Below are 17,811 nucleotides of genomic sequence, written 5' to 3' on the forward strand. Positions count from 1 at the left end.
TTTGTCACCGGATTGCTAGCCGGAATTACTGTTGGAAGTCCAGAAATACAGATATTATATTGAAATTTGGAACATTGTCGTTCTTTGTCTCACAATAACACCAAGTTCGGTGTTTTGGAGTTGCATATCTTTGGATTTCATTCTATCGTGATGGATATGGTGCTTGTCTCTGCAGAAGAATTTGCCAAGTTCTCTCAATATCAGGAATCACTTAAGTCTTCATCTTCCTCTATCACTGCTATTGCTAATTCAGGTAACCACAATACATGCCTTCTTTCCTCATCCTCTAAGTGGGTCATTGATTCTGGTGCCACTGATCATATGACAGGTAATTCTAATCTCTTTTCTACTTTCACACACAAATCCAACACTCCTATTGTTACCTTAGCTGATGGGTCTTCATCTTGCGTTCGTGGATCTGGCACTGTTAATGTCACTCCTTTGCTTTCTTTATCTTCTGTCTTACATCTACCTAATTTATCCTTTAATTTGCTTTCTGTTAGTCAATTAACTCGCAATCTTAACTGTTGCATCACATTTTTTCCCGATCATTGTTTATTTCAGGATCTTTTGACGAAGAAGATTATTGGTAAAGGACATGAAAATAGAGGTCTCTACATTCTCGATTCATCTGTCCCAAAATCTCTCGTTTGTTCAGGTGTGAATTCTCCTTTTGATACTCATTGTAGGTTAGGACATCCATCTCTTCCATTGCTCAAGAAACTCTGTCCACAATATAGTAACGTGTCTTCATTAAATTGTGAGTCATGTCAGTTTGCAAAACATCACCGTCTTAGTTCAAGTCCAAGGATAAATAAACGTGCTATTAGTCCTTTTGAGTTAGTTCATTCTGATATTTGGGGTCCTTGTCCTATTCTATCTAAACCTGGTTTTAGGTATTTTGTCACTTTTGTGGATGATTTTTCTCGTGTGACTTGGTTATATTTAATGAAAAATCGTTCTGAGTTATTTTCTCTATTTTGTACTTTTTGTGCGGAAATTAAAACTCAGTTCAATATGTCCATTCGTACTCTACGAAGTGACAACGCCAAAGAATATACCTCCAGTCTATTTCAATCTTATATGAGTCAAAATGGTATACTTCATGAAACCTCTTGTGTTGATACTCCATCACAAAACGGTGTGGCTGAACGTAAAAATAGACATCTTCTGGAAACAGCACGAGCTCTTTTATTTCAAATGAATGTTCCTAAGTCTTTCTGGGCAGACGCAGTTTCTACTGCATGTTTTCTCATTAATCGTATGTCATCCTCTGTTCTTCATGGTGAGATTCCTTATAAAATCTTGTTTCCTAACAAATCATTGTTTCCTGTTAATCCTAGAATATTTGGTAGCACTTGTTTTGTTCGGGATGTCCGTCCACAAGTCACTAAATTAGATCCCAAATCTTTGAAATGTATTTTCCTTGGTTATCCTCGTCTTCAAAAGGGTTACAGGTGTTATTGTCCTAGTATTAATAAATATCTTGTTTCAATCGATGTTACTTTCATGGAAGACACGCCTTATTTCTCATCCTCACATATCCCGACTTCTCAAAAGGAAGATGATGATTTATTGGTATATTCGGTTACATCCTCTACACCTGTCTCAGAACCGACTTTTGTCAAGCCTCCTATTATTGAAATATACTCCAGGCGTCGACCTCCTGATTCATGTCCTGCACCAACTACTTCATCATCAGATCCAATTTCAAATGATGATCTTCCTATTGCATTACGAAAAGGTAAACGTCAGTGTACTTATCCTATCTCTTCGTTTGTGTCTAATAATGGCTTGTCATCCTCCTCATGTTCTTTTATTGCTTCACTTGACTCTATTTCTATTCCTAAAACTGTCCGTGAGGCCTTATCTCATGATGGTTGGAGAGATGCAATGATAGAGGAAATGAAAGCCTTGGATGAGAATGATACATGGGACTTGGTTGATTTACCTCCAGGAAAACAAGCTATTGGATGCAAATGGATATTTAATGTTAAAGTCAATCCAGATGGATCAGTTGCCAGACTAAAAGCTCGTCTTGTTGCTAAGGGTTATGCTCAAACATATGGTGTGGATTATTCTGATACTTTTTCTCCGGTTGCAAAGTTGACATCTGTTCGGTTATTTATTTCTCTTGCTGCTATTCATCATTGGCCTTTACATCAACTTGATATCAAGAATGCTTTTCTTCATGGTAATCTTCAAGAGGAGGTGTATATGGAGCAACCTCCTGGTTTCGTTGCTCAGGGGGAGATGGAGCGAGTTTGTCGTCTTAGAAAGACTTTGTATGGTTTGAAACAAAGTCCACGTGCTTGGTTTGGAAAATTTAGTCAGGTTATTGAAAAATTTGGTATGAAGAAAAGCAAGTCTGATCATTCTGTGTTCTACAAGCAATCAGGAGCTGGTATTATTCTATTAGTTGTGTATGTGGATGATATTGTGATTACTGGTAGCGATACTATGGGAATTTCATCTCTCAAATCTTTCATTCTCACTCAATTTCATACAAAAGATTTAGGGGTACTAAAGTATTTCTTAGGTGTTGAAGTAATGAGGAGTAAAAATGGTATATTTCTATCTCAGAGGAAATATGTTCTTGACTTATTAACTGAGACGGGAAAGTTAGGGGCAAAGCCTTGTAGTACTCCAATGACTCAGAACGTGGATCTTACAGTAGATGGAGAATTATTTGAATATCCAGAGAGATATCGAAGGTTGGTTGGAAAGTTGAATTATCTTACCTTGACTCGTCCAGATATTGCATATTCGGTTAGTGTTGTTAGTCAGTATATGTCATCTCCAACGGTTCATCATTGGGCAGCATTAGAACAAATTTTGTGTTATTTGAAGGGTGCACCCGGACGAGGTATTGTATATAAAAATCATGGGCATACTCGTATTGAATGTTTTTCAGATGCAGATTGGGCAGGTTCCAAAATGGATAGAAGGTCTACCTCAGGTTATTGTATCTTTGTTGGAGGAAATTTAGTATCATGGAAGAGTAAAAAGCAAAAGGTTGTGTCACGATCCAGTGCAGAATCAGAATACAGGGCTATGGCACAGTCTGTGTGTGAAATAATGTGGATATATCAATTGTTAACTGAAGTAGGACTCAAAATTTCAATACCAGCAAAACTATGGTGTGATAATCAAGCTGCTATTCACATTGCATCGAATCCCGTGTTCCATGAACGAACTAAGCACATTGAAATTGATTGTCATTTTGTTCGTGAGAAAATTCAACAAGGCTTGATTACTACAGGATATGTAAAAACTGGAGAACAATTGGGGGACATCTTCACAAAAGCTTTGAACGGGATCCGAGTTGATTATCTTTGTAACAAGTTGGGCATGATTAATATCTATGCTCCAACTTGAGGGGGAGTGTTGGTTATATTTATTAGAAGTTGGTTATATTTATTAGAATAATTCTCCTAGATTTGGTCCATAAACCTCCTATATAAAGAGGAGCTTGTATCTCTTAATGGAATAAGATTTTCTGATTTATTATGATTAAGAATCTCTTAACACAACAAGAGTGGGAAACAAGTAAATCATTTTCCCTTCACATTAGCTAGAGTTTAGTTTGATCTTCTTCTACCTCCTACACTCAAACCTAATTGAGCCAACTCATATAACTATATAATCTATTGAGCAACTTTGAGCATCTGCATATTATCTCAAGCTTTTACTTACACAGTTTTATGTTTATCCACTGTAACTATTCCCTTTTTTTTTTTTAATTGAAACTATTATCAGTTTTAGTTCTAGTTAACTCAAAATCTTTGATTTCTAAAACAACTCTCTACAAGTAAAGCTTTCAACACAATATAATGTAGAAACAAAGGCGGCACTCTATTCTTCTTCAGCAGTGTTACATCTCTGTGTTTTTAATGCATTAATTAATTATACACAAACAATCTTCTGACCATGAAATAAGCAACATGGAAAATTTAAAAGAAAAGCAAATACTGAAAAACCATGTTCAATGAATCAGACGACGATCTGGCTGGCTGTTTTTGAGTCTTGCGCTTTTCCTGGCCCTCAGTCTTCCTCCTCTTGAAATTCACTCCTCAAGCTGCATCATAACGCCCAATCAAGGCTAAAGCTAAAGCTAAAGCAGTTCAATAAACTCGAACCAACTAAGGCTTCCAGGCTGCAGGTGGAGGTGGCGGAGTAGGAAACATCGGAGGGACTGCAGAGAAGATGGTGTTCTTGTCAATGCCAGTCTTCACTCCGGACAGAGACACCAGTGCGGCCACCAGGCCGGCGTTCCCGGCGAGCGTCGGTTCCGTGTAATTGTAGTTTGTCCGGACGTCCTGGAATCCGTCGTGCCTGTCGGGACCAGCGACCATGGCGCCGACGATGGTGTTCGGATTGGGCTTCTTGGAATCCCTCCACTTGTACCCTCCTTTGCAGCTGTACTTGATCCCGTTCTTCGGAATCGATGCGCCGCGATGATGAACGCGCTTCGGGTATCGTTTGCCGTATCCAACGAGGTAACTCATCTTCTGAGGATTGTTGCCCAGAATGTAATCAATCTGCACAGTGCCTCATAACATTATTTTGGTGAAAGTGATTTCATCCAAAAGATCGACTTCAATCTGAATTTCATCTTTACGGGAGGCTCTAAGGCCGTACCTGGGTCTTGGCGAAACCACGTAGAACTTCTGTCGAGTAGAAATTCGGCCCACAGTACCATCCTGGAGTATCTGCAGAGTCAAGGTAATCGCTGAACAATGAAGCAAGGAAAGCCGCATTGACGACGTATTGGAGGGGTTGAGGTCGTCCATGGTTTAGCTGGATCAAGCCACCTGCATGTATGGTTTCAGATATGATCAGATTTTGAACAACAAGATCTAGCTAGATAGGGAAACACTTAGATTTAAGGCCCTGCCATCAAACCTTTGGTTCGATTAAATGACTTGAAAAATGGCAAGTATGAGCACATAACGTTGCCTGTCTGGTTGTGGAATGTGCTCAGTATTTCTTCGTAGGGATAACCAGGACTCAAGAACAGTCTGAGTCTACTGAGAAGAACCTGAAACATTTTTCGGGAACAGATCGATTAGCATAATAATATATGCTCAGTGATAATCAAGGGAGCGTGGAGACATACTTGAGATCCAGTAAGCTTGTTGTCCCAGCTGAAGACTCCATAATCTGGTCCTCCCCAGAAGGCGCCGGCATGCTTGGCCAAGGCTGGAGCAGTAGCAAGCTGGAGGTAGGAGGAATTCCCAGTTGCAAAGTAGAGCCATGATCCACCCCACAGAAATTCATCCCAGTAACTGGTGGAGTTGTAGAAGATGGCAGGATCAGTGCCTCCTGGGCTGTATCTGCCCCTCTGTACCCTTCCATACTGGAACAGAGTCTTGGCGCCATGGATAAGCTTGTCGGAGTAGGTCTTGCTGTCCTTAAACACGATAGAAGCAGCAGCCAACGACGCCGCCATTTCGCTGGCGAGGTCGGAGCAGCTGTGACACTCGTACACCGGCCGAGTGTAGTCTATGTCCTCCGGCCTCATCCAGCAGTAGTGGTCATTAGGATCAGGTCCCTTCGACGTGTCTCCTTCACCAACCTGTTTATTATTCGAGCATCAAATGATCAAATCTTGATCTGATTTTAGAAACTGAAACAATTTAAGGATTTACCTGGGCGACGATGACGTCGATGGTGTCGGCAGAGGAGTTGAAGGTCTTGAGGAGGTAGTCGGTGCCCCACTTGATGATGCTCTTGACGTGTTCGAGCTCGCCGGCGGCCTCGTACTTGGCGCTGTACTCGATCACGCTCCAGCTGAGCATGGTCATGGCGAAGGACATGGGGAAGTTGAACTTGATGGCGTCTCCGGCGTCATAGTATCCTCCCACCAGATTCTTCTTCACCGAGTTGTCGGAGAGGCCGTCCTTCATGCCGGAATTCCCCCTCCAGCTCACGTTGTTGTGTTTCGGCAGAGGGCCAGCTGAGGAAATTAAGAATCGATTCGATTCATCGAGCCCGATCGATCGAGTAACACAAAATACATGCGAAGAGGGGTGATGATGCTTACAGCGCTGGGCGTTGAAGACATGAGGGCCTTGTGGAGGGCTTGGGTGTAGTCGTCAGGCGGAGGCGGGGGCCGGTGGCGGTGGGGCACGGTTTTGATGATAAGCATGATGAGGCCGATGAGGAGGCCGACGCCGAGGACGGAACCGACGATCCAGAGGAAGAGCTTGCGGCTGAGGACAACGCAGCCGAGGTCGACGTAGCTCTTCTTCTTCTTGCCGGCAGGATCGCCAGGGGCCGCCAGCAGCCAGCTCTGCTGCGTCTCGTCCAACTGCCTGGACAGCGCCGCCCTGTCGTACTCCTGCAGGTTCCGGCTCCGGTCATCATCCGTCGCCGAGTCCGCATTGGAGATCTCCAACGAACCGCCCCACGGGTCCCTCCCGAACATCTTCTCCTCTCCTTTCCTCCAATCTCCCTCTCTCTCTCTTCTTGAGGAGGAGGAGCAGGAATATGAGAAGGTATGAGGAAGCAAGAAGGCTGGTTGATAATGGCGATCGTTTTGGAGCTTTGCAGTCGGTGGCTTGTTACTTTCTTCCAACATTGAGGGCTCACCAACATGGACATGTGGAAATTTGTTGAAGGTGAAAAAGGTGAGATTGTGCCATCAATCCGCTTTCTTTCACCACTGACTCTCACTCGTCTTCACACATTGCTTCATCGCCAAGTGAAGTGTAACCATGATCGCAAAGTGCTGTAAGGAAAGATAACTTGTTAACTGCTCTCTAGTTATTTAATCCGTCTCTGCTTAACTCTCAATCATTGTTCTGTTCATGAACGCAAGAAAAGAGGTGTCGGCGGATCACTGTCGGCGGACGATCTACAGTCGGTCTCCCTCTCACCAAACTGATTAATTATTGGGAGAGAAAGCGACAAAGAAACCACCCACCCAGTGGGAGTGGCCCACGTGAGAGGGCCCCACAACAGCCTCCTCGTTTGCTTCCTTTTTGCGCAATGGATGGCCCACCAATCCACTGTTCATGCACTAAAATGGATAGTAAAGCGGTTCCATTTGAGTACTCAGCAAGTTCGAACCCGTGCTGCATGCATTTTGGGCTTTCGATAAGATACGTGGGCTTTTGTTGGATTTATGGCCCATTAGTAATGGGCACGTGACCCGCACTCGTCGGATGAGCCGATGAGGTTGGTGAAATGAAACATCGTCGCCGACGCCGCTCTCTCGCGTCGCGCGTGCCGCATCGGACCATGGTGATGAGGAAAACCCTCCACCTGTCTCACTGCCTCGTCTCCTTCCCGGTTCCCTCCGCCTTCGTTGGGTCCTTCGTCTTCCTCCGGTGCTCGAGCGCTCGGACCGCGGTCGATGCGCTGCGCTTCTCGTCCTCTGCCGCTGGATGCTACCCGCTGAGGAGACGCGGTGGATTCTGGGAGGTGGGAACGCAATCTCCTCTCCCGGAGCTTAAGAAGCGCGCGTTCACCAGGGTATCCGCTGCCAGTTGGTTATCGGGGTTTGGAACAAAGAAGGGGAAGGCTCCCCTCCCGGAGATCGTAGAGGCCGGCGACCCCGTCCTCCACGAGCCGGCGGGGGAGGTCCCGGTTCGGGAGATTGGGTCGGAGAAGATCCAAAAAATCATAGACGACATGATCGCTTGCATGAGAAAGGTTCCTGGCGTTGGCCTCGCGGCTCCTCAGATTGGCGTACCTTTAAAGGTCGGATCTTTGTTACTTCACTTCCCTTTTCGACGAAGACATGCGCCCCTTCCCTGTGGTCAAATCATTTTTCCCTTTAAAGTCAAGCCAATGTGAAATTGCATAGCGTTTGCCCTCATAGTAGCTACTTGATATTTGCTTATTCAGAAACTTAAGTTCTCACTTTTTTATTTCCAGGAGTTGGGTAATTTGGTTTTCGTAAGAGACGGTTTGGACCAATGCTTTAAGTTCTCAGGGCAAAGTAGGTGCATTACCCATTTGGAAGTTATTGGCTATTGTTTCTGCTTTGATATTTTGTTTAGCTATGCCCATTTCCTCATAAATAACTTGAATCTCCCAACTTTAGCGTCTACCTATGTAGTGCCTTGCCATGATCTTCCTAAGAGATAAAACCTTCAGAAATTGCTAGGTGGAATGTGTATTACCTATCTTTTATTGACAAGTGCAGGCACTTCCATCACGGACACTGTTTTTTTTTTTTCTGAAAAAAAAAATAGGTACGGTAGGAGAGACTCCTACCTTACTCTTATTTGTAGCTCGATACATTTTTAGTGTTGACATCAGAAACTGAATTGTACATACGTTCTTGTTAGCAGATTATTGTTCTTGAAGATACGAAAGAGTACATTAGTTATGCTCCTAAGAATGAAATTAAAGCTCAAGACCGTCGCCCCTTTGATCTTTTGGTATTAACAAGAAGAATTTGATCCTCTTATGTTTCTTTTTTTTTACTTTGTGATCAAGTGTCCATAACTCATCAGTTCTCATCAGACAGGTTATTATCAACCCAAAGCTTAAAAACAAGAGCGACAAAACCGCATTGTTTTTTGAAGGATGTTTGAGGTAAATTGTTTGTTATTTAACTAATAATACAGTAAGACATCCTTTTCTATTCTGTTAAAATTTTGATATACTTTCTTTCATCTGCATGGACACTTCTTCATTATCTCAATTGTCACCCTTAGCTGTTTTTAAGATCTTTGTAGTTGGACTGATGGTGATCTCCAACAAGCAATTTACTGATAGGTTAATCATGCTTTTGATCTATCTCATTCAATCATATTGACAACCAAAAAAACACATCAAGATGACGCCCAACTACTTTTACTTATTGATTTAATTCATTTGTTTATAGTTAAATTCAGCCCATATATGGGTTTCTTAGTTTGCTGTTTTTCTTTTCCCTTTCTTTTGTCTTTTGAAAATCTAATGATTAGCTAACAAATGCCCTTTTAGTATTGTTCCTTATGACTAATGTTTTTATTATTTTAATTAGAAATGATTGTTTACATTAAACGTTGCATTAATGAATAATGACAGAGATCACCAAAATAAGCTGGGTATTGACCAAAAGATGATTAGTTTGTAGTTGTTATCTGTATCTTTAATTATCTATTTTGGTTCTAGGGTCAGTCTTAGTCCTTGCTTAAAATGGCATCATATTTGTATTGAATCTATTGTCACAATATGGTTGTCACTATAGTATGACCATATCAACATCTGTTTCTATATGAATATACAATGCACATGTATTCTTGTGGATCTCTCTCAACTCTCCAATTAGCCAAACTCTTAACTGTCCAATCTGCCACACCCTCATCTTTCTGAAAAAGGTGATACTTATCTTTCTTTAATCCACTCCAATGATGACACTGAAATTTCATGGTTTATATTCTTGTTTGTCTAACAAATTCAGATAATATTTTGGTGACTTGTGATGCTCGTTAAGCTCATTTGGTTTCCAATAGGTAGTCTCAGACCTTATGGTTTTGAAATGCATTTTGCTGAAGTTCCATATAGTGTACAAATGAAAGAGAATATTTGTCTAAGTTTGTAACTAGTACCAGTGATCTTATATTTACTTCTCATGATGTATAACTTCTAAAAGGTTAAAATTTCAAACTTGGAAATGTATGTTTATGTTTGTAGTCATGATTTCTAAATTAATACCATGCCAAGTATACCTGTGCTCATTTTGGATAATTAAATAATTTTATAGATTGATTTTGTTTATAAAATTTCTTCTTTCACAAGCATGCAGGTAAGACACAGTGCTATGCTTAGATTAACTGCTTGACTTAATTGTTTGTTGTATATGTATTGTCAATATCAAATTCTATAGCATTCGTCTCAAACTCTATATCATGTTATCACATATATCAACCTCCATATAAGGAAACACAGGCAAAAAAAGTTTAGGCATTGTTAGAACAACCCAAAACACTGTGGCCAGAATGGTACATATCACTAGAATTGTTTGATACCCAAAAAGGATCAATCTGATGATCAGCCACCTTTTAACCAAAAAAAGAGTTGCTCGATACCACACAAGATTTAGATGGATGTTTAACTCTACTCCTTATGTTTTTAATCGAAAATTACAGATTAATACAAGACCAAAAACTTCTTCACTAGCGGTACTTTTAGTTTTTAATCACTTAGATTTCTCTGCTGCTTGTATGAAACTATATCATTCCCTTCTTTTTCAGCGTTGATGGGTTCAGAGCATTGGTTGAGCGCTACCTTGAGGTTGAAGTTACGGGTCTTGATCGCGAAGGGCAACCCATAAAGATCTATGCTAGTGGTTGGCAGGCACGCATTCTACAACATGAGTGCGATCATTTAGATGGTACTCTTTACGTTGACAAGATGGTCCCAAGAACATTCAGGACTGTTGACAACCTGGCTTTGCCTTTGGCTGCTGGATGTCCACCTTTAGGCGTTCGCTAGCAGGAATCCCGTGTAGATTATGTTGTTTGAGTGAAAGAGATGGATTCCGCAGTTGTTTTACTAGGACCATTATGGCATCTTCTGATCAATTTTTTAAGATTGATCTCCAAAATTCAAAATAGACGTATTTTTTGATGTTCCTCTAGAGGAATGCCTGAAAGGCAGTTAGTTTCCTTGTAGTTGTTTCAGTGCAGTATTTGATGTTCTAAACCCGATAATAATGCTTCGTTAGAGTTGAAGTTCTGGAATAAAGGCCTTTAAATTATGCTTCATAAGTTAGATGATAATATTATTAAATATTTTATTCGAATTTAAAAATAGAATGATAGAAGAGTTGTGCAAATGTAAAATTTGAATGTTGAGAATTATGTCGAATTTGAAGCTCGAGGGCAGAAGAGATTTTACTACTTACACTGAAATCATTCTTTCGGTGGGCAGAAGTGATCGTCAAACGCGCACAAAGGGAAATCCTAGTGATTTATCCAAATAAAAGGCGTTAGTTTGAAGAGACAACGGACAAACTTTCAGGCCAGAGAAGAAGAAAAAGAACTGGGATACATCCAGTCTACATATTTGATACACAAAGGCAAAATCCATAAACTGGCCAAACGAAATTAATTTCTGAAAAGATATCATAATCTCAACTAGAAGAGAGATTAAAGAACTGAAGTTGTTCAAAGACATGAGACAGATACAAGAGAAACACGACACGTTTCAACATCTTGCAGAATATAGACTTGAACGAACCACAGTTTAGTCAAAAACATCATCATCGTCATCTGGAAGGGGTTGAGCAGCAGCTTGAGCCAACTCTGCTTCATGCCTGAAAAGTGAAAATTGCCAAGTCTCATGTGATTGTAGATGGCACTCGAGGTAGTTGAACTACAGATTGAATGGTAGTAGGAAAGAGGCAAAGCCATCCACGCATTGCCTTAATGCTACGACATTTTATTTACAATACATATTATACACATTGGGCCAGAAACTATAAACAATTGAAACTAGGATTATGATAAAAGTTTGTTTCATATAGCATTTCCTAAGATTATCATCTGGAAATATTCACTCAATTCATGCATGAATAACCAGTAAAAAAATAGTGTTGAGATTAGCTTACTGTTGCTGTGAAATCAGATCAATATGGACTTCAGGAGGTGCAAGAGCAGGTGATTCAACAAAGTGAAGATTGGGATCCCTGATATCACAGTTAATAGATTTACCTTGTAAAGACAAAAGCAATAATATTTTTAAATCTACAATTTGTGTTCATCTTACCCTGCCAGTTTCCGAGCAAGATAAAGGAAGGGCTTCTCAAAGTTGTAATTGCTCTTTGCAGAAATCTCATAGTATTGGAGGTTCTTCTTTCTGTGGAATGTAACTTGCTTTGCCTTGACCTGCCTGTTCTTCACATCAACCTTGTTGCCACAGAGAACAATTGGAATGTTTTCACAGACCCTGGAAACAAAACAGATAGGGCAATTGAAGGTCTCAATGTGAAAAAGGAAAAGTAGTACAGTTAGTGGGAAAATCTTGACAGATTACCTGCACAGATCACGATGCCAAGTTGGAACATTTTTGTATGTTAACCTGGCAGTGACATCAAACATGAGGATGGCACACTGGCCATGGATGCTGTCAACCAACATTAGGCATAATTTAGTTAGTTCACTATTAACTATCACTCCAAAAGTTTACTGTCAGTAAAGCAATATGCCAGTTTCTATTAGCAGGCAAACAAGGAAGGCACTATCATATGAATTTCATAGAAGAAAAGGGAACTACGTGCTGAAACTAAAAAATATGAACAAGCAATGGCTTACTAATATCCATCCCTCAGACCACCAAACTTCTCTTGTCCAGCTGTATCCCAGCAATAAAACCGGATCTTCCCACAGTTTGTGAAGAAATCCAATGGATGAACCTCAACTCCAATAGTGGCTGCAATTATCCAAATGCCACTGTTTTACATTTGGCAATAGGGAGAAACTAAGTCCTAAAGTATCAGTTTTTTCAAAACACTTACGTTCATATTTCTTCTCAAATTCACCAGTAAGGTGCCTCTTCACAAAGGTAGTTTTCCCTGCACCATAGCATAATAGATGAAGGATTATTAGGGGTAAATGGAGCGACTTTGTCCGAATGACAGAAGAGCAAATTTTCGGTTCCACTATTAAATTGCAAAAGTAGGCACTCAAAGGTAGATGAATATTTAGAAATTGTATTTTTTTTTCTTAAAGAATCCTTGTTCATCTCTTCAGGGCGATTTATAAGTCAAGAATATGAACTGAATTGACACTCAACAACAAAAGCATAAACGATAACTAGGATAAAAGATTGAGATAAAAACACATACATGTGAAGGAACCTAGAAAAAAAATGATCTTTTGTTAGTTACTTAGTTACATGTCAACAATCTCAGTAAAACATCAAAAGAATAAAATCAGGAACATTGTACCAGACAATAAAACAATCAACAAGGAACGACAAAACCAGAAAAATTCCTACATGCACCGGACAACCACCAATAGAAGCCATAAGATCAGGACTCCCAAGATTAAAACGCAGAAAAGAAAGCGCGAAAAATAAAGATAACGAAGCAGAACGCACCAGTCCCTCCATCACCCACGAGAACGAGTTTAAAGCTCGGGTAATCGACGGTCTGCTGATTCGGCAACGCCTGCAATGAAATCCAGAAAGCACCGAGTGAGAGACATGACAACGCAAGCGAGTCATACACAGGAAAGCCCCCAGAACAGCCTCCCAAAACATCAGCAAGCGGATGCAGAGCCCCACCATCAGATCGCTGTGAGAAGACGCGACGAGACGAGGATCGAGGATGAAGCCTAGTTGACAGAGTGAGGGGGCGTATATATTGCGATGGCGCGGCGAACCCTAAAGTCCAGAACGTTTCCTTTCCTTTTATTTCTCCCCCTCCGCTTCGTTTAAACGCAACGCTTACAGCCGTTCGATTTTTTCCATCACCGCGTGAATACCACGCACCACTGTTACTATTTATTTATTATTATTATGTTTTTTTAAATTCAACTGTACCACAAGCTAATTTAGGAAGGCATTTAGGAAATGCCATCCACGGTCAAATTTATGTATTATTATACAAATGGTCCGTTTAATTATTTCTCTTATTTTTTTCCCAAAATCATTTATTTTAATACTCACTTTACACTTTGGTATTCGGTTCAATATAATTAAAATTATTATATTTTTATATATTCAAATATTGAATTTATTTTTCATCCTTGAATATCTTTTTTGTTTACTTGCGTAACCCAGTTAGCATGTCAGAACCGACTTGTAGTTATGCATGCCAAAAGGGTCCTAATGAAAAAGGAATTAATATGAAAATAAAATGTGTAAACAAAATTTACAAATCAGTAGCATACAATAACACAAAGATTTTAGTTATTAAATAAATTGTGAACAGAAATCATGTGAAGTATATCCTAAGCACCAATTTAATTGATTACTTAGATTCTTTTTGGCTTTTCTTTATGTCTAACAAGCCATAGATCAGTTAAAAAGAAGGTAGGTAGCGAGGAAGAAGCCATCCAATCCGATAGCCTGGTCTTTTTCGTAAGGACGATTCCACTGCCTATTCAAGTGAACCTGCCTAAGGTGCGTGCTTCTTGGATTCTTGTCTAGAGAAAGGTACTGTGACATGAACGCCCGGAAAGATCAATGTTTTAATAATTCCCCCTTGCTTTCAGTCAAGTGAGGCACTGTGCTTCTAAGCCCTTCAAGACGGATTCCTATTCAACTTATGACGAATGCGATGTCGATGTCGCCACTTACTATATATTTGCAAAGTTTTTTTGTTTTGAGATATCCCCAAGGCCTGTGAAACTGTCTCAAATGTATTCTCATTCAAGATACGCTGCGCACCTGTGCTATCAAGAATGAGAAGGAGAAGAGTGAGATGCTAAATAGATTGATATGATACTCGTCCATCCAATCCAATCAGTGGCTCCTTACCTTATTTCTCTACTTCAGAATCCCCGGCCTACGGTGATCCTCTCCTTCTTTAGCTGCCGGGCGAACTCGACCATGGTTTTTGCTTTGGGGAACAAAATTGATTGGCTTGGACTCAGGAGAGTCAACTCTATGTATGGGGGGACGAGACCAGTATTTCGGATGATTCCATCCTATCATGCTTATTCGGTAATGAGTTAACCTCATCACCCTGATCTTCATCATCACTTATGACAGTGATAGAAAGACATCAAGCTTTTATCATCATTTGAGGCAAGGAGATAAATAGCCCCTTTGGCCCTGCATTCATAATATAAGTTCTAATCCGCCTGTATATAATATAAGTTCCTCTGCTACCCTGTATATATATTGGGCAGAGAAATAGCCTTTGGGGCTATTTACGTAAATTACTAGATTTTTGGGCCAAAGTCTTATAGAAAGCTCGGGTGTAACTTAGTACTGGACTATTGCCTTACGGAATTTATATTGATTTTAGGCTTAGTCGTAAATAGCCCCAAAGGCTATTTATATGCCTCTGCGTAGCAGAGGTACTTATCTTATATTATATACAGTTAGTCTACGCCTTTGGGGCTATTTATCTCCTTAGTCGTAAATAGCCCCAAAGGCTATTTCTCTACTCTGCATAGCAGAGGTACTTATATTATAGTAAGGCGGATTAGTCTACTTAGTCGTAAATAGCCCCAAAGGCTATTTATATGCCTCTGCGTAGCAGAGGTACTTATCTTATATTATATACAGTTAGTCTACGCCAAAGGGGCTATTTATCTTCTTGGGGCTATTTATCTCCTTAAATATAAATTCCGCCTGCTATTCCTTCCTCTTTGAGACTACCTTCCAATTTGAATTGATATTACGTAGGGAAAACTCATTGAGAGTTACAGGACTTCTTAGAGATTGAATTAACAATTCTCCAACTGAATTCCATCCATCTCTCGAAGCCCTAAAATTAGATAAAGTTTAATGGGCACACCCAGAGCTTAAGCTATTCTATACAGGGTGTCTGAATTCCTAGGTAGCTGCATTCAAACTTTTGCTTCCAGAATCAGGTACAGAAAGAAGGCTTAAACATTGTTGGAATCGCTTGTAAATTACTGGATTCAACTTGGGTAAGTTTGACTTTCAGTTTGACTTTTGCCCTATAAATATAATATAAAAAAGCAGTACTTTCGGTGGGGATTTTGAGTTACGAAAAGTAGTCTTGAGACTAATTCTTTTAATTAGTGGTTGGCCCCCCAGCTCCCGCTCTGGCTTTGAATCCTTTTCATCTACCTACGCAAGTGTCCCTATTAAACTCTAGAGATCAAAGCTGCCCGACTCAATGCGCGTCATTATCATTCGCTCCTCCTTTCCAAGCTCTGAAATTTAGAGAGGATGCAGGACTCGGGGCATCCCGAAGAGCCGAGGGATGGCACCTGCACCTCTGGAGGGTCAACTGAAAGATCGGACAACATATATTACTCACTCTATGTTTGTTCATCCGCCAATTTAATTTCCTCCTGCTGGAATGATGTCACTTATGAGAGGCCAGTGACAGGATAGAACTATATTTATGATATCCCAAGTGCCCTCACATAATTAATGAATTACGCATATCGATGTACTGTGGGTTGCTGGCCCAGCTCAACGCTATGGTCAAATCCAGGTTGCTGCCTTTATATCTGCCCCACGCCGCTCTGTTCCGCTAAGCGGTAAAGATCTCGCCCGAAAGTGATGTGCTTCAAAATGAAACCTTGCCAGTAGTTCATCAAACTTCCCGAGCTCACGAACAGGTCTCTTGCCCGTTTTTTTATAGTATGGATGGCAAAGGTACCAAACTACTAGATTGGCCCTGTCGGCTCATCAACAACAGGCGCGCTGGGCCGTGAGTCTTTCCATGGGAAAGCGCTAACCCGTATATTCATTCACATAGAAAGGTAGTTTATTTTCGTGTGAGGTACGAGGCGAAGCTGACGTGGTATCGAGACCCTGTGCTTTAAGCCTAAGCCGCCCTTTCCCCTTAAGGATCGTTTCTCTTTCTAGAAGTCTTTCGAAAGCGGTATTCCAATATCCTGATCTCTCATCTTCTTTGTCATCCGCCTTCTTATCTTCATCTGAACAGTCGTAGATCCATGATTCTGGAAAGGTCCCGCGCTAGGAGTGTTGCTGAGCCAACAAAAGGGGCAGCTGTCAATTTTAAATAGTTCGAATAAGGGCTTCAGCAAGCATGCATGCCCAACTCCTAACTGGCATGGAAAGACAGCGATGGGAGAATAACAGTAGTACTAAGAACAGATCCGCCTTTAGCAGTGTATATAAACCAGAAGTTGTTCTAGATGCAGACGATCCGACGCGGTACACAAAGCGGTCTTAGCATGAAGGGAGGATGTGGTTTGAGTGAATTTCCAGGTCCAGGCATCTAACTGAACTCGAAGTCTTAAGCAAGTCAAGTTAACCGTCAAGACGTAGGAAGAAGAGTTAGGCATGTCGCATATGCGACATCTGCTAACTCACTAAAATCTCGTAGGCAATCATCTCTGCTAACAGCGGATATGCGATAGCGCATCTGCGACAGCAGTCCTTTACAGAACTGTAACAGTCTAAGGCCGCTATTCCTGACTAAAGGAAGGAATAGAGTAATAGAGTAAGGCCTTTACCGATCTAATACCTCTATCTATCTGTAACTGTCTTATCTGCCTATCTCTTCCTGTGTGTAGTGCTACTACTCCTAAAGGATCAGATAGCATTCCTTTTTTTGGCTTTCTTTCTTCTTTGAAAGGTCCTCTCACGTCGCGATGCTCGTACCCTATTATTACCAGTATACTTGCGTGCCTGCAAAAAAAAGTAGTTCAATTCAAAACTACTACTGATCTGATATCAGCAAAGTAGTGAATGGCATTCAACCCTGTATATATATTGGGATACGAAAGATCTGCAGCAAATTATAGTATTACGAACTCAATATATATACGGGGTGTACCTGAGCCAAAAATCTAGTAAAAGGAGATAAATAGCCCCAAGAAGATAAATAGCCCCTTTGGCGTAGACTAACTGTATATAATATAAGATAAGTACCTCTGCTACGCAGAGGCATATAAATAGCCTTTGGGGCTATTTACGACTAAGTAGACTAATCCGCCTTACTATAATATAAGTACCTCTGCTACGCAGAGGAGAGAAATAGCCTTTGGGGCTATTTACGACTAATCCGAAATTTACTCTTTCCTAACTTATAAAACGATGTTATATATAGTAAGGCTCACTCGGCCCTAACTTATAAAACGTACTGACAACTTATATTATAGTATGGCTTAGTCGTAAATAGCCCCTTTGGCTATTTATCTGCCCAATATATATAATTTTAGGTAAATATCTCCTTTAGATTTATTT

The 17,811-nt window shown here is 40.7% G+C and overlaps 3 protein-coding genes across 3 annotated transcripts; 1 reads left to right on the top strand and 2 right to left on the bottom strand.

Moving 5' to 3' along the window:
* Window positions 1–3,834: 3,834 nt before the first annotated feature.
* On the bottom strand, window positions 3,835–6,447 carry LOC141829490 (endoglucanase 10-like). Its single transcript, XM_074716973.1, is given in 7 exon segments — window positions 3,835–4,541; window positions 4,642–4,814; window positions 4,906–5,041; window positions 5,120–5,578; window positions 5,652–5,959; window positions 6,047–6,067; window positions 6,070–6,447. Coding segments are annotated over 7 exon segments (1,857 nt in total). The 5' UTR covers window positions 6,431–6,447; the 3' UTR covers window positions 3,835–4,142.
* A 744-nt stretch (window positions 6,448–7,191) lies between these two features.
* On the top strand, window positions 7,192–10,687 carry LOC141829543 (peptide deformylase 1A, chloroplastic/mitochondrial). The gene is made up of 4 exons (XM_074717044.1): window positions 7,192–7,707; window positions 8,304–8,393; window positions 8,483–8,550; window positions 10,197–10,687. The coding sequence occupies exons 1-4, from the start codon at window positions 7,192–7,194 to the stop codon at window positions 10,435–10,437; spliced, it is 915 nt and encodes a 304-aa protein (XP_074573145.1). The 3' UTR covers window positions 10,438–10,687.
* A 286-nt stretch (window positions 10,688–10,973) lies between these two features.
* Window positions 10,974–13,329, bottom strand: LOC141829530 (GTP-binding nuclear protein Ran1A-like). The gene is made up of 8 exons (XM_074717020.1): window positions 13,231–13,329; window positions 13,045–13,114; window positions 12,461–12,517; window positions 12,258–12,375; window positions 11,980–12,069; window positions 11,713–11,892; window positions 11,555–11,632; window positions 10,974–11,260 (listed from the first exon to the last, which is right to left on the bottom strand). Exons 1-8 carry the CDS (start codon window positions 13,231–13,233, stop codon window positions 11,191–11,193), a joined length of 666 nt encoding a protein of 221 aa, XP_074573121.1. The 5' UTR covers window positions 13,234–13,329; the 3' UTR covers window positions 10,974–11,190.
* Between the last annotated feature and the right edge of the window lie 4,482 nt (window positions 13,330–17,811).

The sequence above is a fragment of the Curcuma longa genome, chromosome 5 (assembly GCF_044706935.1).
Source record: "Curcuma longa cultivar G26 ecotype Majalengka, Jawa Barat chromosome 5, ITB_CL_G26_1.1, whole genome shotgun sequence".
Lineage (NCBI taxonomy): Eukaryota > Viridiplantae > Streptophyta > Magnoliopsida > Zingiberales > Zingiberaceae > Curcuma > Curcuma longa.

What these genes read in the sequence shown, in the direction of transcription:
- LOC141829530 (XM_074717020.1), bottom strand. An exon ending in CGTGGGTGATGGAGGGACTG is followed by an intron (nt 12,518 to 13,044) that starts GTGCGTTCTGCT and finishes GCTATGGTGCAG; the next exon opens with GGAAAACTACCTTTGTGAAG. An exon ending in GATCTGATTTCACAGCAACA is followed by an intron (nt 11,261 to 11,554) that starts GTAAGCTAATCT and finishes TTCACTTTTCAG; the next exon opens with GCATGAAGCAGAGTTGGCTC.
- LOC141829543 (XM_074717044.1), top strand. Translation starts at nt 7,192, where the DNA reads ATGAAACATCGTCGCCGACGCCGCTCTCTCGCGTCGCGCGTGCCGCAT. An exon ending in GTCGCCCCTTTGATCTTTTG is followed by an intron (nt 8,394 to 8,482) that starts GTATTAACAAGA and finishes CTCATCAGACAG; the next exon opens with GTTATTATCAACCCAAAGCT. An exon ending in TTTTTTGAAGGATGTTTGAG is followed by an intron (nt 8,551 to 10,196) that starts GTAAATTGTTTG and finishes CTTCTTTTTCAG; the next exon opens with CGTTGATGGGTTCAGAGCAT.